This window comes from Carettochelys insculpta, chromosome 10 (genome assembly GCF_033958435.1).
Source record: "Carettochelys insculpta isolate YL-2023 chromosome 10, ASM3395843v1, whole genome shotgun sequence".
NCBI lineage: Eukaryota > Metazoa > Chordata > Testudines > Carettochelyidae > Carettochelys > Carettochelys insculpta.
In genome coordinates, this window is record NC_134146.1 from 42664879 (window position 1) to 42691587 (window position 26709).

The following is a 26709-nucleotide window of genomic DNA, read 5'->3' on the forward strand; positions in this document are numbered from 1 at the left end:
TCAGCCTACCCACCACCCCCACTTACCTCTTTGGACACATCAATCCCAGGAGACTCTGCTGGCATGCAAAGCCAGCACACGCACACACACGTGTGTGTGCACACACATTTTAGAGAAAGTAAGTCTCAAAAACATTTTCAAATCTTCCAATCCATAAAGTAAGGGGGAGGGGGGGAATTTGGAAAGAAAATAACTGTTTGGTGAGGGAGAGAAATACAAAACTAAATATCCTCTGGATCAACTGCTGGAGGAGGAATGTGCTGCTCTGTTTCTCTACCTTGCCGGCTGCTGCGGTGTTTATAAATGCAGAGCCAAGGACTGTTTTCCCTGGAAACCTCTCATCTCTCTCTTTCTAAGATATCTGTCTGAGGCTGCTGCTCTCTTCTCTGCAGCCTTTGCAAAGGAGCAAGCTTCTCCGGCAGGCTGCCTGCTCCTCCCCTGCCATTGGAGCTGGGGAGGAAACGGGCAGAAAGGATGATAGTAGCCAGTGATTCCCAAGGCTTCCCAGTAGCCAGACTTGCACAAAACAGCTTGGCTTCCAACAGTCAAGTCCCTGGGCTTCTTAAAGGGGCAGGGGCCAGAGACTCAGCATGCAAAGCAGTAATTGCACTGGGTCCAGTCACAAGTCTTCCCAGCACAGCCGTTTTCTATTTCTGTAGACACAGGGCTGGTCCTTTTTATTTAAACAAAAAAAAAAAAAAAAATCACTGGGGTGCCCCGCAACTCAGTTTGTTTTTCCAGAGTGGAAGCTTCTAAACATTGCAAACAGCAGGGTAGGGCCCATGGTACCTGCTGACTTGCAATGTTCTCTGGGCTGTTCACAAGTCTGAAATGAGACATGGCAACTGGTAAACTTGGGAGCCAAATCTGTTTTAAAAAAAAAAATCTGGAGGCTACCATTAGAACTTCATTTGCTGCCCCAATCCTAGGAGGGCTGGAACAATTTTTATAGTGGTGGTGCTCAGAGCTTTTGAGCCAAACAGGAAACTCTGGACATAATGAAAATCATTTCAAGCCAGGGGTGCTACAGCACCCCCTCGCATCCCTAGCTCCAGCACCTAATTCCCCATCCTGGGTTTTTAATTTTCTATCCTTGCACCGAGCCAATGGCCCTCAAGCGTAGGTCTTCTGTGAAAAAAGGCTATACAAACAGTGGTAACCACAACCTAGAACTTCATTATGTCCAAAGTGCTGCACTAAGATTGATTAATTACAAAGGGGAATATACAAAGTTAAGGCCCTGGCTAGCATGCATTAACTTTAGGCTGGCATTGCCAGCTCTCCTGATTTTATTGCACATCTCATGATATGTGACAGGCCCAGCTTCTAGGGTCAAGTGATTTCATGAGATCCTCAACATTTTTTCCCCAAGTACACTTTTAGACCTCACAGTTGCAGAGAAAAACCTTGAACAGTGATAACTAAGTGCACCCTAAAAGCTGGGAAGTCCAAGAACCACTTTTTAGGGGGGAAAAAAATCCTTTTATTAGTCTCAGTGTGTAGTCATGTTAGTCAGCATCTGCCAAAATAAGGAGTCCCATGTCACCTTAAAGCAGGGGTGTGCAAAGTCAGGGGTGTGCAATTTCATAAGCGAGGGGCAGCATGATCACACCCACCTCCCACTGCCTCCTCCCATTATGCCCTGCACCCCCAAGGTAGCATGGTATGTCACTGCCAGGACACTGCTGCTCGTTTCTGGACAGGATGGGGGCAGGGAGGGCCCTGCTAATTGCAGGGATGAAAACTGGGGACCAATGTACAAAGTTTGCTCACCCCTGCCCTAAGCAGAGGGAATAGGAGGGGTAGAACCACCCAGCCTATCTTCAGTACCTTCACATTGCATCTTCTTTCGTCTGGTGTACACCAAAAAGCAAGATTAACTTAGTTACAACACTTATTGATGTGAAAAAGTGTAAAACCCTAAGCAGCGTAGTTAAGGCAACCTAACCCCTGTGCAGACAATACCTAGCCTACCTACTGCCTCTCAGAAATGGATCACCTGTGCTGATGAGCAACCCTTTCCACAGGCATAGGTAATGTCTATACCTGAAGTAGTGGTGTAGCTGTGCCATGGTATAATTTCAAGTGCAAACAACATCTTGGATAACAGAGTCCAATTAACTGGGGAAGAAGGATGGGTAATGTAAAGATCATACGCAACACGTCAAAAAAGAGCAGCTGCAAGGAATAACTGGTTTTCCAGCAGTTGCGTAAGCCCCTTATGCAAGGAGAGTCCTAAGACATTTTCAACAGAATTGGGACTAGGAGTCTTATCAGAAGAGGGACTGCAGAACTGCCTTCCCTGTATGTGTGTCTTCTCGATGTAGCAGTAATCACATAATAACTAGCAAAGATGTGGACCAAAGACTACAATATCACTCCACAGACATTCAAAATATCAGCACTTCCCACAAATAATGCAGAAGTTGTGTTCTTTAGCTGAATAGAGAGAGCATTGTTCAGGAGATGCTATACGTCCTTGATAATGCAGCACATGAACATGCAACTGGTGATACACTTGCATAATCATTACATTGTTAAAGGACACCAATTCATTTGTTCTGCATGGGAGATGAATAGCTGAAAATAGATTCGCAAGTGTTTTGTTCCACCTAGCTAAAAAGCCAGTGATCAGCAAACATCCTAAGTATGGAACTGCTGTTCATTTTTACGAGCATGTGGGCTTTGGAAAGAAGACCAACAGACAAATTGGTCAAGGTGAAAAATCAGTTTGAAGTATAACTTCATTTGTACTTTGTTTCATTAAAAATAAAATAAAAAAGGTACATGGAGAATCCATCAGCAGTACATGCAGCTCCCCAACAATTCCTACTGAGGTGACAGCTATTAGAAAAGCCATCATCCCTGAAAGGCGTAACAATCAAGAAGCTAATAGTTCAAGGGGCGATAAAGGGCTGATAAAGTTCAAATCCCACTGCTGAGTCAAGTCTCTAAAAGGTGAAAAAAAAATTCTTTCCAGACCTTTTAAGACCGTATGGCTGGAGAATAAAGTTCTGTCTATAATAAGAGGGTCACATAATGAAAATGGGGACAGGTATACTTTAATTGAGCTGACCACCAAATCTGACTCTAACGAACAACAAATAGTCCAAAATTATTTTATCCATAAATTACAAAGGACACACACTCCGGCTAGCCACCCAGACAATGTAAGTGGAAGAATTTATAAGATAGACATCCCTCGTGATGATCACACTCTATGAAGCAGGAAACTCTGGACTGCTACCCAACAGTGTTATGCCACTATGGAAACAGGCTGTGATGTGTAGAAACAGAGTTCAGGATTCAACAACTGCCTGTGATTCTGCACGATCAGGTCCTTGACTAAATGCAAGGGAAGAGGTTCCCTGACACACAACTTGCTCAAGTCTAAGAACCACGGTTGTTTTGCCCACACAGCATCATTTCCCTTCCCTTGTGCTTCAGTTTGAAAAGTGACCTTAGGAATCAATAGTATGGACTGATACAGTATAGCAACGATTCTTGACCTAGAGAAGGACAAATCTTTGATGGACCTAGGACTTTAGTCCATCTTCAAAACAGAAAAAGAAACGATTTCCTATTCTGGCAGATAAAGAATAAATCTAAAGATGGCACTCTCCTTACATGAAACAGAGATCTTGGAATAACCAAGCTTGAAAGGCCATTCATGAGCTAAGCTAAATTACCCGTTTGGTCAGTTTGATAAGACATTCTGAAACCCTACTGGTGTAATGCTCTGAAAGTTAGGAAATTCCACATGCAGGGGCTTTATCCTGTACAAACACTATCTTTATCCCAAAAAGCTGTAAACATCTTTTTCAGGATCTCATGGTAGATTTAATCATCAGGTACCAGAGAGGCCTTCTGAGAGCCTCTTTTGGAGAAGAGGAAGGTCAAAACTTCTTGAGGCTGATCTTAGCTTCCAAAGGAGGACTGTCCAAAGCACCTGAAGACCAGCATCAAGAAGCCTGTCAGTTTTATGTGGCGATATTTCTCCCCTTAGGCATACATTTCCATAGAGTAGTGGTTGCCTGGTACTGAATTTTGATGGTATGTCAGAATTGGTCAGGGACATTTCCCTTCTCTTTTGTACAGCAGTGGTCACAGGCACTGTCTACACTTACCTCTACTTCAGTTAGGTCATCTGCAGTGTCTTCCACGTGGCTGATTTCCAATCAATGCTGGCTACTTTTCTAGTTTTGCTGGAGCACTGACGTTGATGGGTGTAAGCTTGGAGCTCAATTTATCGCGTCATTGAAGATGCAATAAAAGTCAACACCTGGTGGATCAATCCCTGCCAGATTAATTTCTGGAGTGGTGTAGACATACCCAAATATCTAGATGCATCTAGATCTACAGGCGTCCTCCACTGTACCCAGTATGGCCAAGGATGGGGGGTGATAAGGAACTGGAGGTCAATTATTCCTAGACTAGGCTCTCCCATTCAATTGATCTACCTGTCAGGATGACTCCTATGAGAACGGAAGCAATCCCTGGTTTCCCTAAAGAGTGAGACATCAGAACCCACTTCAGACTGAGGAGAGTATGAGTATCCCAAAAGCCAGCAGTCACCATCAGAGATGGGAAAGTGATCTACAACAAGAGAGCAGTACCAGCAGTCATCCTGGGGCTTCCAAGCAATCCAGATGATGTGCTGTTAGTACTGGCCTCAGAGCCAGCATTGGGATCAACAGAAGCAGCACCCAGAAGCTGCTGGCGCCACAACAGACCCCAGTGTGAAATCCAAAACATGCACCACGTACAACAGGCCTGTCAATGTGCTGTCAGTATAAATGATCAATTGAGGGTAGTAGGGGGCTCAGAAAATCCTTTGCAGCAGTGTAGGCCTCCAGGCCAGCAGGTGCTGAAATACGTCTTTGGTTCGCTGTAAGCAGAGGCAGTAACTCCACTGTTTGTGCCAAGGAAGCAGCTACCCTCACCAGTCCTGGAATATGCACTGAAGTTGAGAATTCTGCTCCGAGACTCCTAGAATGAGGAGGCGGGAAGCAAGGAGTCCAGCAATTACCTTTGACACCAAAGTGGCTAGGCTAGGTTGAGGAATCCTGTATTGAGTACTCTGACATGCAAGTTGTCCTCTCTTCTGCTTCAAAGGCTGAGGGCACTTCAAGCAGTTATCTTTTGAGCACTGGTAAAGGGGATCTCTCTGTCCACAGGTAAAACTGGGGAACGCTCACAGATTGAATGATTGATGAACTTCCTCTAACTACACAGGTGGTTCCAATGCTGGGCAAAGGAAAGCATCCATAAGACTACACCTCAGATGCACATCTTTTTGCATCCTAGTTTTCATTATGGAGTCCAGACCAACTGGACACATGTTCTTGACATGACCTTATCCAAGCACAAAACAGTGAGTGAAGATTACTCCCAGACACCAGCTTTGACACCTGGAGCAGGGGGACACGGATACAGAGCACCTCTACTCCTGTCCACACTATTATCAGGCAAAGCTCAAAGTCCATTGACAGTCTAACCAGCAGGTAATGAAGAAGTAAAAGGGATCCAAGAGAGCTAAAAATGAGAACGACTAGCAGCTCACGTGCAGAAGGAAAAACACTAACAGCATGCTCTGAACAACTGTAATAAGGAAGTGAATGAAGGGTGGGGCAGCTCTGCCACTTTATACGCAGCTCAGAACACGAGGGAGTGGCTGTCTCTATGGATACTGCTAAGAAAAAATCTTTAGCACTGGTGAACAAAACACACACTTATCTAGTGTAAAGGGACATATCCAATCACACAAAGATAAACAGGTAAGTAATACAAAGAAAAATGTGGTCTAGTACACAAAGATGAACAGTTAAAACAACCTAAGACTAAAACAGACAGTTTCAATTGTTCCAAGATCACTTAACCCTGTCACAGAGGATTGGTATAATTAATAGTAATGAACTAGATCACTAGTGCTCAGTCTCAGGTTATCAAGAGCTCATGATCCAGAAAAATAAATTACTTTTAAGTGGCCAAACCAGAGACAGAACAAATCTCCATCATGCTTTGAAAACTAGATTAAAAACTGAAAGCTTACAGCTATTCATGGTATCCTCACTCTCCATTTGTAAACAGAAATGCTCACTTACACAAACTGCATTAATATCAGACACATGCCCTGTGAAAGACTGTCTGCACATTCCATCTCGAATATCCCAAAGCTTGGAGGAGGCATCACAGGCACCAGAAACAAAAGTTCTCATGTCTGGACTTAGGGATAAACTCATCACATCTCCGGTATGTCCAGTGAAGGTCGTGGTCTGTTGGCCAGTTTCAATATCCCAAAGAGCGCTGCAGATAAAACAGATGTTTTCAGCAATATGATGTCTCTGCAAGTTTAGCTTAAAAACAATCAAAACTCTGAAAAACCAAAAACCCCACCAATCATCTCCCACTTCTACAACTCACCACGTGGTGTCCCCTGAACTTGTAACAATTTGGTTATCATCTAGAAAACGACAGCAGGACAAGTACCCTAGAATAGAATAATGGTAGATGTCAATTTCATACCCCACTGATGCAGTAAATTTCTACATTCATTTAGTTCTGCCAATGAGGTATCACTAGTAGACAGCTAAGCAAAAAGAGCGATATGTACTCCAGTGACTTTGGATTCTGAAGAACTAAATGGACACAGAATTTAGCTGTAAAACAGTCAGTCAATCATATGTAAAGTTATTCTTAAAAGTGATCAAAATCAAGATGAAACTATATTTCATTCTGCAAACTGTTAGCACTTGTTTTCATTTTAGGGCATGTTGTGAAGAGTGCAGGGCTGGTATTGTCTGTCTTTGAGCAAGTAAAGTGCAGCTTACCTGTATGCCCTGGTAGCTCTCTGCTCACTCTCACATTGCCCTCTCTGGTTTTCAAGTTATATATGGAACAGATGTTGTCCAATCCACCACAAGCGACATAGTTGCCAGAAGGAGCATATGCACAGGTCATCACCCAGGAAGATCTTAAAGGAATAGCATGCATCTACAGAGAGACACTTCATATCAGAACTATACCACTTCAGTATTATCCAAGCAAAAATGCACTTGAAATAAAAAGCTGACCATTAAAAAAAATAAAAATGAAAGCAAGTTAGTTAAAATTTAAACAGGAAAAAATTATAGTGCCAATTCAACTAAAATAGTGTAAGAAAAAGAAGGAACTAAAATAAAAGTATCACCTGTGTACAGATTATCAATATGGATTATAAACAACTCTACCTTATTTGTTGTATAACTATCCCAAATAATTAGTTTTCCATCTTGGGAAGCGCTGACTAGTAGCCTAAAGATAACCACAAAAACAGAAATATTAACATATTAACTTCTTGCCTCAGGCTTAATTTCAAGAGACTCATGCATGAATGTCAAATAATTCAGAAAAGCCTTTTAATTTTCTCCTTTTGTCTATTTTTAAACGTTTTAAGGCCAAATGTTAAGTAGTAGCAAAGAATAACCCAATACATGCTGAAAAATCTTACCAAAATCCATGGACAAACACAGTTAAAACAAGCTAGAATAACAGATATTCAAAACTGTGCACAGTGTTTACAAATTTTATAACCTCTTCCTAATGCTGGTTTGTATCCTTCAGAGTCAGGTGTTTCAGTACCATAAATGCAGTGTACGTGCTCCAGGTCTACACGAGGCAGAAAGACAGTATCACCAGGTACAATTAGCCTCTAAAATATGTTGAGATGGCCACTGGTTGGTCAAAAACACTTTTAGGAGTTATTTTGTACTCAGGAAGCCTTCCAACATCACACTTCTATCCTAACAGAACTAATCATAGCATACTACAACTTCAGGGGACTACCAGAGGTCATTGAGTCCAGTCTAAGGCAGAAATTATATCTGTTTTCTTCCTTTAAACATATCTTTAGGCAGTAGACAGGATTTTGAAGAGTTTTTGATAAAAACATCCAATGAATCAATCTAACATTATGTATTTAAATCTTCATTGGACTGCCATTTCTCTGATGACTTCTTACATTAATAATCAGCACTATACTCAATTAAATGCACCAGAACATGGCAAACTATATTTGTTTTTGTGATATACACAACACCTTTTAATTCACTGAAAATATTGTTTTATGTCCTCACAGTGCTCTATTGACACAAAATAAATTTGCACTAAAATCAACCATTTCAAGCTATATGACCTTTCATAGCTTGAAGCAAAATGCAATACAAAGAGCTCTAAAGTTAAGTGACATCATACACAAGGCTTTCAGATTTCAAGATCTGTTACAGATCATCTCAGACTCAAAATGCTTGTGGAAAGTAAAAGTGAAGCATATATCCTTACAATGGAATTATTTCCCTCATTATTTCTGTTAGATTATAACTGGTTTAAAACAGGCACTCTGAAGTACAAAAAAAATTCTCAAAATTTTCTATGCTCTATGGCCCTGAAGGGTATGTCTAAACTGCAATTAGCTGACCCATGCCAAGTGGCTCACGATAAGGGTCTGTTAAATGCAGTGTAGACTTTTGGACTCAAGCATGTCTAGAGAGCAATTAAACAGTCACTTAGCCCAATCCAGCTGGCACAGACTAACTGTGCAGTTTTAACTGAGAGTATAGACATCCACAGTGTGGTCTCCAAGATGTCTGGATCTTCTTGTAACTGAGAAACTCAGGACTTTGGATTTATGGCTCATTACAACCATCTGTAATTGAATAACTCTCCTTTATCCTGCACTGCAGATGTGTTATTTGCCAACTTTCCTGCAGTCTCTTACAATTTGACAATTCCTTATGCTTAACAATCTGTTCTACTTTGTATTTAGCTGTAATACTTTCACCAGAGCTACACTGCAAATGTACACTGGTAAAACTACATTGACCTAATCCTGGTATAGACAGCACTGTTGACAGAAAAGCTTCTCCCATCATCACAGTAACACCTCTCACAGATACGCAGATGGGAAAAGCTTTCCCAGTAGAATAGCAGCATCCTCACGGAAGTGCTACAATGGTGCAGTTCTGTAGCTTTGTACATGAAGACAAGCCCTCTAAGTACCTTTCCCAGATGTGAAGAACTATGAGTAAGCTCAGAAGCCTGTCCCTCTCACCAACAGAAAATAATCCAACAAAAGATATTACCTCACCACTTAGCTCTCCAGTAAAGCATACAATTTTAAGAGCTAAAAAGTGTCCCTCTGTCTCAAAGTTCAAGAATCACTTGTACAAACCTTGAATCAGATCCCCAGTGCATAGCATAAATTTTAGCCAAGTGACCTCTCAGCGTACGTCTTGTTCGCATTTGGATTCGACCCACTGAGTCCAGACTTGTGGTGATCTAAGCAAAAACAAAAAACACAAACCAAACAATTATTTTGATCTCAGAGATGTTCATAAACATGTACAACACAAACTGCCAAGAACATAAATATTTTGCACAACTAGAATTTGGTCATACAACTGTTGTTGACACAGAAACAGTGCACTATGATGCGATAGAGCAACCAGCCAAAAGATTTGGCAAGAAATCAGGATACCCATGACAGCGCACTTAACAACAATCACTATTATAAATGCTTCAGATTTTTTCAGGCATTCTGTAAATGGAGCTTCTGTATGTATCAGATGTGAACTTTATTTTTACTTTACAACTTTCTGGAAATTGACAATTCACATCCTCAAAATAATAGCTCCAGAAGAAAATGGTCATTTATTATTTATTCTAGGGTAATTTTTCAGAAGTCTGACAACTGCTACATGAAAGCCCTCACCTGGACTGTAAATGAAAAAGTTCAATTTTCAAACAAAAATTGACACTTTGCACATAGTGACAAGTAAGCAATTCAAAGCCACATAGTCATGCCATATAGTTTCATTAAATGTTTAAAAAAGTGAATTAAGGAAAATATGCATATTTAATTATATAAGTAACCCATTCACAGCATTCCAAAAGTATCTATCGCTGTAATATGTAGGTGTCCTCATGGCTTTAAGAGCTTTTTAACTGGCTGCAAATAATGCCTGCATAAAATGCCCGTGAAGACCTCGCCTTTTTTTTTTCCCCACTCTGTAATTACTGGTACAATTTCACATTTGAAAATGTTGTACTGAGCAAACATTCTGGACTTCTGCACTTCATCTCTTTCAATCACCATACTAGGCATGCTACAAAACACAAAAATTTATTGTCTCTTAAAGGCTATGTCCCAATTTTTTTTTAAAAGATATACCTGAGCAAGAGTTGTATCGCTACATGCTTTCCTGGCATCCTGAAAAAAGAAAAACAATATCAACCTGGAATGCAGTAACAGTGTGAAAAAGCTAACTACAGAAAACTTATTTCACAGCAAGGCTTTTTCAAAAATCTTCATTTGAAAGCACAGCTTAATTTAAAAAAAAGTATGCAAGAATCCTTATGTTCATTGTTCAAGTCACAGTGTCTGAAAAAAATCTTACGTATTGCAACAGAAGAAAGCAAGTATGCTTGCTTACATAGAATTTATTTCAAGACAAGTTCCAAGTCAACCTCTGTGATCTTCCTGGAAAGCCTCTTCTTTTGATGCTGCTGTGCACGCGTCAAAAGACAGGGTATGTCTACATTAGGAAATTAGGTTGAATGTGTTAAGGTTGATTTTCTAGCACCTGATTTTGTAAAGTCGAGGGTGCACGTTCATGTTTGTACAAAAAGTTGACAGTCTATGTATCCCCATTAAATTTGCCAGGTTCAACTTCTGTGGAAGCTTGCAATGCCACACAGCTACTGGTCAGTGGGCAAATCTGCAGAGGGGACTGCTGTCATCCAAGTAGCCAAGGTAAACAATACCCTTCTGCTATGAAAGGCTGTGACTCTGGGCAATGTACATGACATAGTGGACTGTTCTGCTGTGATGAGGGTCCCTAAGTGTGGCGAGACAATAGATGGAATGCACATCCCCATCCGGGCACCAGACCACCTTGCCACATAGTACATAAATCATACAAACTTCTCCATGGTGTTGCAAGTGCTGGTGGATCACAAGAATTGTTTCATCAACATCAATGTGGAATGGACAAAAGGGTGCATGATGTGCATCTTTAGGAACTCTGGTTTGTTTAGAAAGCTGCAGAAGGGAACTTTCTTCCCAGACCAGAAAATTACCATTGGAGACATGGAGATGTCAATATAGATTCTAGGTGACCCAGCTTACCCCTTGCTTACTTGGCTCAAGAAGCCATGCACAGGCAGCCTGGACTGCAGTAAAAAGCAGTTCAGCTACGGGATGAGCAAGTGCAGAATGGTGGTAGAATGTGCATTTGGCTGTTTAAAAGCCAGGTTCATGAGCTTTCTGCCTCAGTTGTGCTTCAGAATTTACGTGAAACGAAGGGGGAAAATTTCATGCCAGGCTGGAGAGTACAGGCAGATCATCTGGCCAGTAATTATGACTAGTCAGACACCCAGGCAATAGAGAGAGCACAGCAAGGAGCACTGCTAATCAGAGAGGCTTTAAAAAAAACAGCTTTATGAATGACCAGACAGCAACATGAAAGCCACATCTGTTGCTCCCCTGAATGATGTGTGCTTGCCTGTAAAACTTGTAAGCTACCTTCCCCCACATACCTCAACACAAGCAATAACAGACTGCTTTTTTGATCTTAATCTTTTTCATTCAGGGGACATTAAAGGAGGTCAAGACAGGGGCTTCTGGAATGCATAAGCCAGGGCATCTTGTTATCACGTGAAGGATTGTTCACCTGCTACCAGAACTCTCCCTGGATGCTCTTGACTCATCCCCTCTCCCACGCATTACAGGATGCCAAGGAAGGGAGGTTAGGGAACATGGTGAGGAGGGCATGTAGTGCTTTCGTGAGCTGCAGGGGGGCTCTGTGTTCCACTATGAGGGAATGCAGGAGTTCCGTCTGCCGCCTCATCAACTGCAACATCTCTCAGTCTCCAAGTCACGCTCTCTCTGCTACCTTCTTTCTTCAAGAATGGTTCTCCTCCACACATTTAACTGTTCCCCCTCTCCCTATGTGTGGCTTCCATGTGCTCCATAAACATATCTTTCTGCATTTGTTTTCTCCTGCAGATCTGTGCCAGACTCACAGCTGGATGGGGTGTGGGGGAATGAGCATTTCTGGCAGTAACTGCTGTTGAACACATTGCAACAAACCAAAAGTGAAGGTCGGACATTAGGGAGATACATTTACGGTAGATAAGCTTAACAGCACACAAAGTAATCTTATGAATGAACCTCTCTAAAAGAAAGTAGGCATGTATTCCCTGCAAGGACAAGTTTGGCCTTTTGACAGTTCTCTACGCATCGATTTTTACACAGTATCAGAGAGGTGGCCAAGTTAGTCTGCATCTTCAAAAACAACAAGAGATCCTGTGGCACTTTATAGACTAACAGATATTTTGGAGCATAAGTTTTCATGAGCAAAGACCTGCTTTGTCAGATGCATGAGTGGGGGGTTTCAGAGGAGGTCTCAGTAAAGGGGAGGGCCAGAGCCATCTTTTCAAGCCTGCGATTACAAAAGCAGTTTCTGCAGCTGTGCATGCTGCAGCCAGATTGGCAGGAATGGGGGGACTAAGCAGTAATTTTTGCGTTGTCATTACATGGTCAACTACCCCGCCCCCCAACAACCTGTTGACTGAGACTCTAAAAGCTTTTCTTTCCCCAGCCTCCCAGGAGATGGGGTGTGGAGATGCACCAGGGATGGTAGAGGAGCTCTGGGTAACCATGTGGTCTTAAGACTGCTCTCCCCACACACCCTGTTGGCTGTAATCATGAAATTTGTCCTTTCCCCAGGAGCCCAGGAAAGGCTGGGAAGGGAGAGTAGCTTCTTGGGCTGTTCTTTTCTCTCTCAGGCAGCATGTGGTCGGAGCCCACCCCCGCCTTCCAACCCTAGCTTTCCTGCCTGCAGCTATTTGGGGCACCACATGCCCCTTCTCCCACCACTCTGCTACAACAATTAAAATTGCCTTCACTCCCTTAGCAGCCTGGGGAAGACACATGGGTGTTCCAGGCATGGCACAGCAGCTTGTGCTATCAGAGTAACTTAATACTCCTTCTGCTTTATCTAGATTGGGAAAGAGAGACATCAGTCTGCTTAGAGTAAGAAAAATGAATCAGGAATGAAGGCTAATTTAGTGTGGACACAAGGCCCATCATTATGAAAAACTGCTCTGCCGTGCCAAGATTCCAGATTACTTACTGGAAGCTTGGGGTACTGTGGGACAGACATCAGGAGGCCAAGAATGTCAACATTTAATAGCCCTCCATCTACACCACAGGTGCACAAACTGGTGGGCTGGCAACGCAACAAAAGCTGCAGAGGGGGAAGGGGGGGCAGCACGAGGGGAGCCAATTGTGCTGAGCCAAATCAGGGACAGGAGGCGCACGCACACATCTGCAATGCCTGCCCTGCTACCAGACTGAGGTGGCTGGTTCCCAGTGGTGGAGGCCAGGCTGGCTGAGGGGTGACTTAGTGCAGTGCTCGCGCTCCCACCCACGGCACCGCAGCCAGCCAGCACCATAGCACTTCCGCACCCCCAGGAGGAGCTGACACTTGCCCAGTGCCCAAAACCCCGGCCTGCGTGCACACTCACCCATGTCCTTTCTGGTCACCCTCCCTCAGAATGGAGCGGGGGGCGGGGAGGCATGACATAAAAAGTTTGCTCACCCAATCTACACTACACTAAGGTCGACCCTGCAAAGTTGTATTTGGTGTTCCTTCTTTTGAAAAGTAGAAGTACAATATTCAATCTTAAGCAACCTTAAAATTGATGGAATGACCTTGCAGTGAAGGGCTGATTTGTTATAAATTTAACCTAAGTCTCCAAAATGTATACTACTCTCCTAGCGTAGACCAGGCCTAAATCCTTCCATTATACAGTATTTGGGTAAAGATCCATAATGTGGGTTGAGCAAGACACGAAAAGGGGAGGAGACAATGCTGGAAATGCTGAAAAAGCCATCGGGCTAGCACAGATATATCAGTCAAGGAGCACACCTCACTAAACTCTGACTGAAACAGCTGTGCTGGTAAGGCATCTGGTGCCCAAAGTTATACTAGCAAAATTGTTCCTTCTGCTGATATAGACTTATTTCATTTGGGGTGTGTCTACAAGAGCCCCCTCCTTTCAGAAGGGGCATGTTAATGAGGGAGTTCAAAAGATGCTAATGAGGTGCTGTCATGAATATGCAGTGCCTCATTAGCATAATGGCAGCAATGGCAATTCAAAAGTGATGCTTTTGAATGGCACGCTGCGCATGTAGCCAGGGGCCTTTCAAAACAACCCCCCAATCTTTGAAAGCCCCTTCCTCCCAAAACAAAGGGGAAGAAGGGGCTTCCGAAGTCCTGAGGGTCATTTCAAAAGGCCCCCAGCTACACAGGTGGCATGCCATTCGAAAGCAGCACTTTCAACTCACCATGGCCACCGTTATGCTAATGAGGCACTGCATATTCATGGAAGTGCCTCATTGGTATCTTTCAAACTCCCTCATTAGCATGCCCCTCCTGAAAGGAGGGCACTCCTATCTCCCCACTCCAAGGGTGTATCTACATGAGAAATGGGATCCTGGAATAAGATATTGGCAAAAGCATAGTTTTACCAGTATAAGCTGTATCCAAATCAGGAGCACTTTGCCACAGAATAAATAGCTTTATTAGCAAAGCATTCCTTTGTGTGGATATAGTTTGTGCTGGTAAGAATTGCCTGATACCACTACAGTAACACCACACACACCTCAAAGAGCAAAGTCTCCATGTGTATATTCATTATGACAGTCTTCAATTATATGATCTCTTGCTACTTTTTCCACAGCACTCTGCCTCATTCAGTGCACAACAAATGAACAAGCTAGTCAATATTTTGTTCTCTTCTCATTGTTTGATACCTGGTCCCATGGTCTTATTTACTATAGACTACTCAAACCTTGACCTGAAGGCATAATCAATTTCCTTGTGGGCTTTTCCTTTGGCACACATTATAATCAATTTATTTTTACGAACGCTAAACCAAGTGAGAGGGTATTACCCCATTAATATGGGGAGCTGAGACAGAGATTATAGTCAAAGTGGCTATGTTTTTGGGGTTCCCAACTTGAGAGGCATAGGATCAGCTCATTCAGAGAACTTGGAATTATATGTTTAAAGCATAGCTCCCATTGACGTCAGTTGCAGCTATAAACACTCAGAACATTTGGAAATCAGACACCGGGACTCCAGTTTAGGCGCCCAGAAAAAGATGAGCACAACTGGGGAAAAATCTGGTTAAAGTGAGTATCCCTGAATTAGATAGGAACACTGAGGCAAAGGCAGGAATATAATCTAGTTCTCCAGTCCAGCATGCAAATACATTCAGAACTCCCTCTTCTCCTGCAGTCCCCTGCATTATTCACTAGACACTCTCCAGCTTCCACAGTGAATAAAGTAAGCATAATACAGACAGTTGCTTTCCCTACACAATCCTGATTCATCTCCAGGACACGGTGGACTCAATTCGGGAGAAACAAAAGTAAGTGGTAGTGTAATCAGAGACTCAATCGGCACCTATATAGAAGACAACCTTAATTCTGGTATTTTCTAGCTTCTGAGTTCTTTTCACCTTTAATAATGTTCTTAGAATGCAATTTATAAATTTTGATCCCCCACTTCAAAAACAAAGCGAGGTAACTGATACTAGCTGCCCTTAATAGTTTTATTTTAATTTAAAAAAAAAAAAAAGCTCAAAAGCTGCTTATGTCACCTCTGAACTGCAGAAATACTTAAAAAATGTTGACATCTTGAATCAGAGACAGCTTAAAATACCAAAGCAACAAATCCTCCAGTGTTCAGGAATCCTTTCTTTTCCAAGAAGAAATGCACTGGATATTGAAGCTGAGCAATTAAATTGTTTAGCAACAGCTGAAAAGGTCCAACACTGATTTCATTTTGGGTGTGATCTTTCAGCGAAGCCAGAGCTTTTTTTTTTTTTTTTTAAATTTAATACTGATATAATAGCAAAGGTTGACAATACCACCTACAGTTATAATGGGACATGTCAGACAACTTTAAGACCATTTTCCCATTGCTTATATCTTTGCTGAACTTTAAGAGTTCAGGTGAAATACTTCCAGTCTGCCCCAGGCTAAATTTTATTTAATTATTTAATTTCAGCCAACAAGGTCCAGCTGTTTGAGAATAATGTTAAAGAAAAATTCAATTTATGTTCTGCCCATGTCAAATGAATTCTTACAATCATTTCATTAAGTTCTAAAGCCTCCTTTTTTTTGGCACAAGTATGAAATCTGATGGTTCCCCCTACACACACACACAACCAACAAAAGGTACCAGGGAAGACAATGCCTAGAAATAGACTCTTGGTGGGGGTGAGAGTGGGGGAAAACTGACAGATTGGAGATGTCTGAGCACAGTCACCAGGGGAGAGTGGGGTGAACAGTATGAAAAATACATGGGCAACGGTCCAGAAATCGGACAGGAAGCACTAAAAGAGAGACTGGTATTGGCAATGTGAAGGGACTGGGAAGCAGGAATGTAAACTGTGTTTTTTAAAAGTACCCAATTAAATTAGCATTAAAATTAACCATTTAATTGTTCACAAGTTCACAATCTAGCACTTTCCTTATTGTTCTTCCTCAGAGGCAGAATACAGGGGGAATAGGAAATCAGTGGCATGTATGTAGCTAGGAACTGCACACTTTACTCCAATCCCACCCCTCACTCTCTCAGTTACTAGGTACTGCCTAGCAGTGCCAGTTCAGCAGATTGCTGCCAGGAAAGCAAGTGTTCCCAGAACATCCAGTTGTTTGCAAGGCAGACCAACTGCTGCAAGAGAAGCAGAGCCGAGAAGGGGGAGAGAACTGGTAGGCTACCCCCTAGCAGTGCCATCTCAGTCAGAAACGTGTTGATCCACGAATACTCCAAAATTCTAGAGTGCTGCAAGCTCCACTGCTCCTTTCTCACACCTTCCATGTATTGTTATGGCATTTTTAACATTCAGTATTACAATGTCATGAAATTATCACTATGCTAAATGCAATAAACAAATGGTAAGACTAAGACTTCCACTTTATGGTCCTTTCCTTGTCAGGGTAAGGTGGCTTGTGTGTCTCAATGTCCCAGAGAGCTATGCCAGCAGGTGCTGCAGCTCCTGGAAGGGTCACCCAAACTGGACAGGAGCAGATATAGGTTCAGACCACTATCTGATCAAGATGAAACTCAAACGATACACCATAAAAATGACCAAGCCGGGACTGAGATTCAACATGGAGCAGCTGAAGGAGCTAGAGACAAGAGCCAGTTTCCAAATGGAGCTGTCCAACATACGAATTTCTGACAAATCTTTTCCTGTAAGATGCTCCCGTGGAACAAACTGGGGAATATACCAAAACAGCCTGGAAAGAGACCTGCAACAAAACACTAAAAAGAGGACACGGCATCACAAAGAATGGATCCAGCAAAAACTCTGAGAAAAGCAAAGGAACAAAAAGGACAGAAAAGCAGCAATCAACACCAAAACAAGAGCTGCCAAGGCAGAGGATCAGAGACTGTATTTAGAAGCCAGCAGGGAAGTTAAAAAGGTTGTAACACAGGACAAGAACTTTGTGGAAAACCTTGCACAACAAGCCAAACAAGCTGAAAGATGGATAAACTTGAAAGAGCTGGATGACATCACTCGGAAGGTAGCTGGGTCACAGGATACAGTGGGTCAGCAAGTACAGGATAAGGAGAGGCATGTGCTAACAAACCCAAGTGAGCAGCTCAGTAGATGGAAGGGACACTTTGAAGAGCTACTGAACTGTCCTGCCCACATGGAACCTCCACCTGCAAATATACCTGTGCAAACTAAACAGCAGCAGACCTACAAAAGGAGAAAATCAGAAAAGCCACTGCCCATCTGAAAAGCAGAAAAGCACCTGGTCCAGACAACATCCACACAGAAGCAATCAAGACAGGTAATGAAATACCAGTCAACATGATGTACAATTTATTTGTCAAAAATTAGAGGAGATCCAACAAGACTGGAAACAAATTCCAAAAAAGGCAACTTGAAGGAAAGAAAGAACTGGAGGAGCACCACATTACTGTCTATTCCAGGAAAAGTGTCCAATAGGATTCTCTTAGAGAGAATGAAGATAGAAATTGATAGCTCAGGGAAGAACAGGTCAGCTTCCAAAGTGAGCAATCTTGTACTAACCAAATAACTCTAAGCAATTACAGAACAGTCACTTCCGTGGAACCTCCCCACCGTCCCATGCACATAATATTCACAGACTTTGCAAAAGCCTTCATCAGCACTGACAGAAACACTTTGTGGAAACTGCTGCAACACAGTGGTATCTTATCCAAAGTTATTAACCTGATGCATTTAGCATACGAACCCTTAACTTGCCAAACTGTCCACTATGGTGTCTTTACAGAATCCTTCAGCATACTCTCAGGAGTGCGACAAGGGTTCTATTGTCACCATTCCTGTTCTTGATCACAATGGACTGTATTATGAGCAGAACAGATAGCCATCAATGGGGCATTCAGTTGACACTTCAACAGCTAGAGGACATTGATTTTGCTGACTATGTCATCCTCCTCCCACACCAACATAAAACCATGGAAGGAAAGGTCACAATGCTAGACAAAACTGCCTCAACTACTGGAATGTAGGAGACTTGTAGATGACCTATGCTCTCCTTGGTGTACAAGGATTTAAGTCAAGTAAGTCACGACTAACAAGTTAACCTTTTAACCATTTAATATTTTACATCCCGATGGGAAGAGGAGTCTGGGTCACAAAGAGGTGGGTCTAGACAGGAGCAGAAGGCATCTGGCTTCTGGAGAACATGGCAAAAAGGACTGTGACCATTACAGAACACACCCAGCAGAACTTGCAATGGAACTCATGATTCCCAAGTCAACATCCTCTTATGTAAACATAGTCAGCTCTTTCATATCTGGCATTCTATGATCTAGAACTCTCAAATAACCAGCATTTTAATCATAAGTAAATTTTAGTTACTTTTCCAGAAGTACAGTATAGTGAAAATTAATACAAGTAGTAACAGAGGTACAGCAAATAAAGTCTACAGTGTACAATATTACTGTTGGTAAATGAACTACTCTGCATAATTTTGTTGTTTCTTAACATATCTTATTTTTCTTACTGTTATGCACTGCTAGGTATACCTCTCTACTATCCTGTGTATCTGAATATCCAGCAACCTCCTGGTCCCAGGGCAGCAGATATGAAAGAGTTCACCATATATTGCTATTTGGTACTTTGTTAGTACAAGCAGCAGCAACCTGTGCTATCCATCTGAAGGTTCAAATCCTGCTGATGATCTCAGAGAATGTCAATATGATTCCATGTAACCACAACAAAAACAAAACAAAAAAAAGCCATTTTTAAAAGTTTAGGCATTCCATATAAAAGCTATTAAAAGTTAATTTCAAAATAACCTACTCAAAAGTTAGGAAGTGTCACAACTAAGGTTGTCTGTCCCTGAGGTGTACCTATTATATAATTTAATCCCTAAAGACACAATCACATACCTTTTTTGCCCAAAGGGACGCTGGTCTCATTCAGTACACAGTGATCACTGAGAAGCTACTCCACTCAACTGCCATAATTGTAAGACAGTCCGTTCTGTTCCTCCAACCCCTCTGGCTTATTCACTATACACCCTCCAAATATCTACAAACAGATGAGGCAGACATACAGCAGACAACAGGTGCCTTCACCACAAAAAAGCTTAGATTACCAGAGCACACACAGTCTTATGTACTAAACAACATCTTGTGAAAAAGCTTGTCTAATTATACGATCCTATATCATCATGATGCATACACACAGGGACAGGCAAGCTTATTTCTGCTATTTACCAGGGCTTGATTATTAGCTTTTGAAACCCTGACACAAATATTTAAATTTCATTACTGCCCCAAAGGCCACAATTAGCATCATATCCCATCACAGATTTAACATCAAGGGGCTGAATCTCATGTACGGCAACTTATTTTAAGCATCTTTAATCTACTGATTTATAATACTGTATAACATTTTAAAGGCCGTGTCTACACTATCCAAAAGTTTCAAAATGGCCATACAAATAAATGGCCATTTCGAAGTTTACTAATGAAGTGCTGAAATACATATTCAGTGCCTCATTAGCATGCAGGCGGCTGCGGCACTTTGAAATTGACCCGGCTCGTCCAGACAGGACTCCTTTTCTAAAGGACCCCGCCTACTTCGAAGTCTCTTTATTCCTATGAGCAGATGGGAATAAGGGGACTTCGAAGTAGCAGGGGTGCTTTCGAAAAGGAGCCCCGTCTGGACGAGCCACGCGGCGGCGAGCTGCGTCAATTTCGAAGTGCCATGGCCACCCGCATGCTAATGAGGCGCTGAATATGTATTTCAGCGTTTCATTAGTAAACTTCGAAAAGGCCATTTGCATGGCAATTTCAAAGTTTTTGGTGAGTGTAGACATAGCCAAAGACTCTCAGACATGCTAAAAACATAAAAAGAGTTGAAAAGTAACCAAGACAGCCAGCAGCTACCAAAGAGAAGAAGATTTGGAATAGTATCAAGAATCATAGAACACTAGTACTGGAAGGGACCATGAGAGGTCATCGACTCCAGTTCCCTGCTCTCACAGCAGGACCATGCACTGTTTAGACCGTCCCTAATTGACGTGTATCTAACCTGCTCTTAAATATTTCCAGTGATGGAGATTCCGCAACCTCCTAGGTAGTTTAAATCCAGTGTTTTACCACCCTGACAGGTAGGAAGTTTTTCCTAATGTCCAACCTAAATCTCCCTTGCTGCAGTTTAAGCCCATTGCTCCTTGTCTTATCCTCAGATGCCAAGGAGAACAATTTTTCTCCCTCCTCCTTGTAACCCTCTTTTAGGTACTTGAAAACCATCATCATGTCCCTACTAAGTCTTCTCTTTTCTAAGCTAAACAAGCCCAGTTCTTCCTAATAGCTCATGTTCTCTAGACTTTTAAGCACTCTTGTTGCTCTTCTCTGGACCTTCTCCAATTTCTCCACATCTTTCTTGAAGTGCAGTGCCCAGAACATTTCCTAATAGTTGGAACACTTAGAAATTTTCCAAGACAACTTTCATTACATCGCTAACATATGATCTACTCTTTAAAGGGATGAAACAGGTCTCATCACAATTTTGTCCTAAAACTCAAATTCTGCCACAAGTACATTAACCTACCTGCTATTTCACAGTAGAAGTTATTCTAGGTTAAAATATTTGACATTGTGAGGAAATTCAAAACAAGGTATTTGAGGGACTGCTTTATTTTTTATCACTCCTTTCTTGCTTCTTGTACATTTTATTATTTGATTCATCTTTTCTCCTCCACATCTATTAATCAAGTAGCGAGGACTGACATTTTGGCTAGGCTTTGTTTTGTAAAGTAAGAATTTGAGAAAAAACAGATTTCTAAATTATACTGCTTAGCCCTCTTGTTCTAGCTTTAGTGACTGGCATTAATTCAATTACAGAAGACTATATTAGTAGAGAAAAAAGTTCCACAACTATTCACATACCTAGAATATTAATATGTAAAATAAATGTGATGCTCAAGAAGCCCAAGTTATAGCTACATACAGAAAAAAGGTTTTATAATAGCCCCGTTCAGCCTATGAACCTGTCTTGAGGAAAAGGTTTACCATTTTCCATAATAAAAAGAGAGCCTGTAAATATGTAACAGCCTCATGTTTGAAACACTAAATGGCTATCCCAATTAAATATAGGCCTAAATTCTGGTTAGTTTGGAGAAGACAGAAAAATAATGAAAATGTGTATTTGCTATTCTCTTAACAGAAATACAAAAACGAGAGCAATGAAAAAAGGGTCATTTAAAATTAGGACATAGTAGCTGTGTCTACACAGCCCATCCCTTTCGGAAGGTGCATGCGAAAAATTACGAAGGGTGCTTTCGAAGGGGAGGGGGCTCCTTTTGAAAGAATCCCACCAACATGGCTGCTCTGGCTTCCAGAAATGGCTCTTCTGTAAGTCAGATCACACAAGAATATGCAAATGAGGCTTAAGATATTTAAATCTACACCTCACTGGCATTTCCAATCAGCCACATTTGCATGCCCCTTCCAAAAGGAAGAGGCCATGTAGATGCAGCTAGTATGTTTACTGTCAGCAATACATCAAAATAAGAACTACTGTATCCTATTCTCCCAAGCCCAAGTCAGAGCAAGAGATTAGAAAGAAAAACCTGCATGGATTTAACAAGCATGCAAGACTGATCCCTCAACCTAAGTAAAATACTAGTCTACCTAATCATTTTTGTTAATACTGACCAATTTAGGTCACATTACACAATCTGACCATGTTATAAGCTTCTAACTTGGCCAGAAGAAATATTTCAAGGACTCCCTCAGCTATCCTTGAGGCATTTCAACAGCGACTGCGAGTTTCGAGAAGATCTTGCTCACAATCATTCAACCTGGTTCAGTCTCCACCATACTAAAGCCACAGGCTACAAGGGGAGGAGAACTGCAGAAGCAAAACAGAAGCTCCAGTCACGTAAACCTTGAAACAGCAGAATCTCTGCAATTAATGAAGTAACCCATAATGGCATCTTGTGTTCATGTGTGCCACAGACCGCTCAAAGCTTAAACTGGCCTAATCAGCCAGTCTTGCTCACAAAAGCCCAACTAATCAGTGATGAGATGTTCATTTTCAAATTCGGACATGCAGCAGGCTACAGTAATACTGATTTAGGGTTTTTTTTCTTTATGTACTCTGACTCATTTTATAAGCATTCCTCGCCACCCCATACTGCAATTTGATCCACGTAAGCAAACACCAATGCCAATATAGAGCCGTAAGGACTTCAGCACTGTTTGTCATATATGCAGAGACTGCATGGCTCCAATCACACATGTGGGGCCAAACAAAGGCAGTTACTAAATCCATTTTATCCAGTCCAGGATCCACAGGACATTCTTGGAAGGATATTTCTTAGAGGCCTACCTGTTTCACTAGCTAAGTAACTGCTCTGCAGGTATTCTACACAAACATCAGTCTCAAACCTCTCTCAATGCTATCTCCTATGAGACTGACTACATCCAGACTAACTGCAATGTGGAAGATAATTTCAACACGTCATTTGGGAAAGAAATTTTAACATATTTACATCAACATTTGTGCAGCACCTAGTACACTGGAGTGCTAATGTAAGATTAAGTTAAAATACTGACTAAACTTAACCACATTGCTGAGGTCAGCTAGGGAAAGTCCTTAGTGATGTTACTTTCCTGACATCAACTGGCCTCCACCTTACTTCAGAATACATAGTGGAAAGTTAAGACATGTGAAACAGAACTACTCCCCGAATAACCTTGATCAACTAGTGTCGGAAAAAGCCATAAATGTGCTAAGACAAGCCTCATATTAATGCATGGCAAACACACAGTACGTGGTCAATATCTTCATCAGTAGTTCAATATCGAAAACACTAAGTAAGTGGCAGACTATCACAGGATGAAAATCATTACACACAATCAGAATATAAACTGAAGTTTCAGTCATGGTCAGTTTTATTGCATGTCTGCAAATAAAGCGTAGATCTAGTCTGCAGATGTTGCACGCTTTGAATGAAAACACAGGTAAGACATATTGTTCACTGAAAAGTCAGTGAATTTCAGACGTATGCATCAATGGCTTCTTGATAGATGACTAGGTGTCATGCAATAAAGAAGTTATTGGTGAATAATTTGCATTAAACAAAGCAGAAAAAAAGCTAAAGATGCACATTTGAAAAATAATTTCAACAGAAAGAAGAAAACTAGAGTAAGTATGGTTCCTAACCCTACATATTTTCCTCTAAGTCAGTGCTCAGGCATTTTATGTAACAGTCAGGAACAATATTAGTAGAAAGACCAACACAGGCCCAAAAAAGTTAAATATTCATTATCAGTGTCCTTAACTTGTTCTTATTGTTTCTGGGTAGTGGAAGCAACGTAACTTCTTACTACAGGACTCAAATACTAGGTGATTCAGTGTATCACGCATTACAATACTACACATAAGAAAGTTACAAATGGAGTTGGACGCTTTTTGAACCTTTTACTGACTTAATCGAAAAGGTAAGTGTTGCATGATTTATACATCATTGCTATATGTACTTCATTTTTTTTCCTCCTTTCTGTTCCCCAGGTTTTTCTTCCACGATAATTAAGAGCCTGGAAATAATAATTCTTACTCTGATTTGATTCCGCAGTTGCTCTGCTTCTTGCCGTAACTGTTCCAGTTCACTCATCGTCTTGAAGCTGTTTCTTTCTCAGTTACAGTGCAAAGAAAACCTGCCAATGAGGGGGGGAAAAGAGGGAGAGAGATTAAATTCCTATGTCTGGACTATTTTCTCCATTTCCAACCACGCACTGTATATAAGTTAACTATTCTTCCTAACTGGTTTGTCTGAGGGAGCTTCCCGCTACTAGATACTAAGATATTTTGCAGTTCTAACTCTGCACCAGACCCTATTTTTTACACTAAACATTACTATAATGCAGAAGTCAGTGCAAGACAAATTCATAGGAACACATTTTTATTAGAGGTGAGAGGTGCCTAATTGTCAATGCACAGAATGAGGAGTCAGTATCACAAGTTTAGATATCTGATTTTCCACTGAAACTGGATGTTCTTGCTGAAGTCACTTAATGTGTCTCCTTTCATCAGCAAAGCTATTTCTACTGTGATGGGCTTTTATCACGATCTCTTTGCGCTAAGCATTGTACAACCATAGTGCATGAAATAGTCCTGCCCTGAAGAAGATGAAATCTAAACATATGATGAATTCAAATACAAGTAACAAGCACCTTTTAATATTTAGCTTGTATTATTTTGTTTGTTTTTCCCAAATAATTTCTCTACCCAATCCTAGCCAGTGACACCACAATTGCTGACTCAAGTCTCAATTTAACCTGCCCACAGAGAAACCACCCCCCTCTGCACAGATAAAATGAGCACAGATCTGCTGACAGCAAAATGCTGTTTAAGTTTGTGAAGCACTAGGAAAGAGTACTATTACCATGGAATGGCACACATTTAGATGGTTCCATATATTAAAGACAAAGACATGGCCAATTAAGGAAACTTACCATGCACGTATCTTATCTAAAAGCACCTAGATCTGGAACTTCTAATTCTTACTGTGAAGAAATGGCCAATATCTTTTCCTGTTTAAAATTACAGCTACACATGATTACTATAAACACTGCATTTAAAAACAAAAAATACAGCAACATTCACTGATTTATTGCACTCAAACCTAAAAGTCAGCCATAAATACAAGAAAGTTCTGCTGCAAAAAAGTCTGATAAATCTAGTTGTCATCCCTCATCCCTCACCCCATATTTGCTGCATGGACACTTCATCCAATGTGGATTTTAGCTATCATGTCCTTCAATGTCACCTGATGACACGCCTGTTCTGTGAAACACTGGGCATTTCACATGGCCTTGAAGAGCTTGTCTTCACTGTAGCAAGACTGACAGAGAGCAACAACTCAAAAAGCAGAGTGATTTCATTAGCAGCACTGAAGGATGACATTAGCTGCTGATGAATTGGAACTTGAGCCACTACATGCCCACTGAGTTACCTGAGTTTCAAGCTTCCCCCTTCTCAGACTGCACACCCACACCCCCCAACCAGCTAGCAGGAGCTTAGGGTTCTGCTTAACTTGAGCTACAAATTGGGGGGGGTGAGGGGATCTAGGGATAACAATGGAGTTATAACCTAACACTGTGCACCTTACAAAAAGCACAGCTGTGCCACTGTAGCTACACTGCTGTAAGGTCCATGGTGCAGCTACTCTGTCATTCAGAGAGAAGTCTTCTGGAGACAAAATAAAACCAACTAAATGAATCACACATGGCTGCTTCATTTACAAAAGTCTGTCTCTCCCTGAAAATGCGCTGTCCCCACTGATGCTTTCTGTCATAATTTTTGTTGTTCAGTAGAGTGTTTTTTCACACCCCAAGCAACGAAAGTTGTAACGTAAGTAACAATGAAGACAGCAAAAAAAGGGAGCACAGTGCTGAACAAGCTAAGACTAAGAGGTTCTGGCTCCACGTAATTTACAAATAGTTTATTGCTGCAGGTTGTTCTTAGGTAAGGACATTAAAGTGCCTTTTGATAAATTTAAAGCAGCTACTGTAGTTATGAATTTCTGAGGAGTAGCCATGTTTCTGCCAAAAAAGACTAAAAAGTCCTGTGGCACCTTAGAGACTAAGTAAATATATTTGGGTGTAAGCTTTCATGGGCAAATAAGTGTTGGATGCATGACCACAACCATATAATCAAAAACCAAGCATCCAAAAGTGGGTTCCAGACCATGAAAGCTTCCATCCTAATAAATTTAAAAAAAACTGGAAGCAACATTCAGAAGTCATCAAGTCCAGTCTCTTGCACACAGTCAGGACCACACACCATCTACCACCCCTGACAGGAGTTTGCCTAACCTGCTCTTAAAAAATCTCCAATGGTGGAGATTCCACAACCTCCCTATGCAATTTTGTTCCAGAGCTCGACAGTTTTTCCTAATGTCCAGTCTAAGCCTCCCAGACTACAATTTAAACCTACTGTTTCTTGTCCTAAAATTACAAGTTGAGGAGAATAAAATTTTCCTCCCTCCTCCTTGTAAGAACATTTTAGGTACTGGAAAGCTATTATGTCCCCTCTCAGCCTTCTCTTTTCCAGACTCAATAAAGCCAATGC

General features: G+C 41.5%; 1 protein-coding gene across 1 annotated transcript in view; it reads right to left on the minus strand.

Moving 5' to 3' along the window:
• Window positions 1-26709, minus strand: part of GNB4 (G protein subunit beta 4) — a 62198-nt gene that overhangs the window by 6147 nt on the left and 29342 nt on the right. Inside the window, exons 2-8 of the mRNA XM_075003648.1 lie at window positions 24194-24293; window positions 10208-10246; window positions 9209-9315; window positions 7230-7293; window positions 6831-6993; window positions 6424-6490; window positions 6105-6306 (exon numbers count right to left, since the gene is read on the minus strand). Of these exons, the coding sequence (XP_074859749.1) occupies window positions 6105-6306; window positions 6424-6490; window positions 6831-6993; window positions 7230-7293; window positions 9209-9315; window positions 10208-10246; window positions 24194-24250 (699 nt within the window). The 5' untranslated portion in view covers window positions 24251-24293. The remainder of the gene's footprint in view (window positions 1-6104; window positions 6307-6423; window positions 6491-6830; window positions 6994-7229; window positions 7294-9208; window positions 9316-10207; window positions 10247-24193; window positions 24294-26709) is intronic.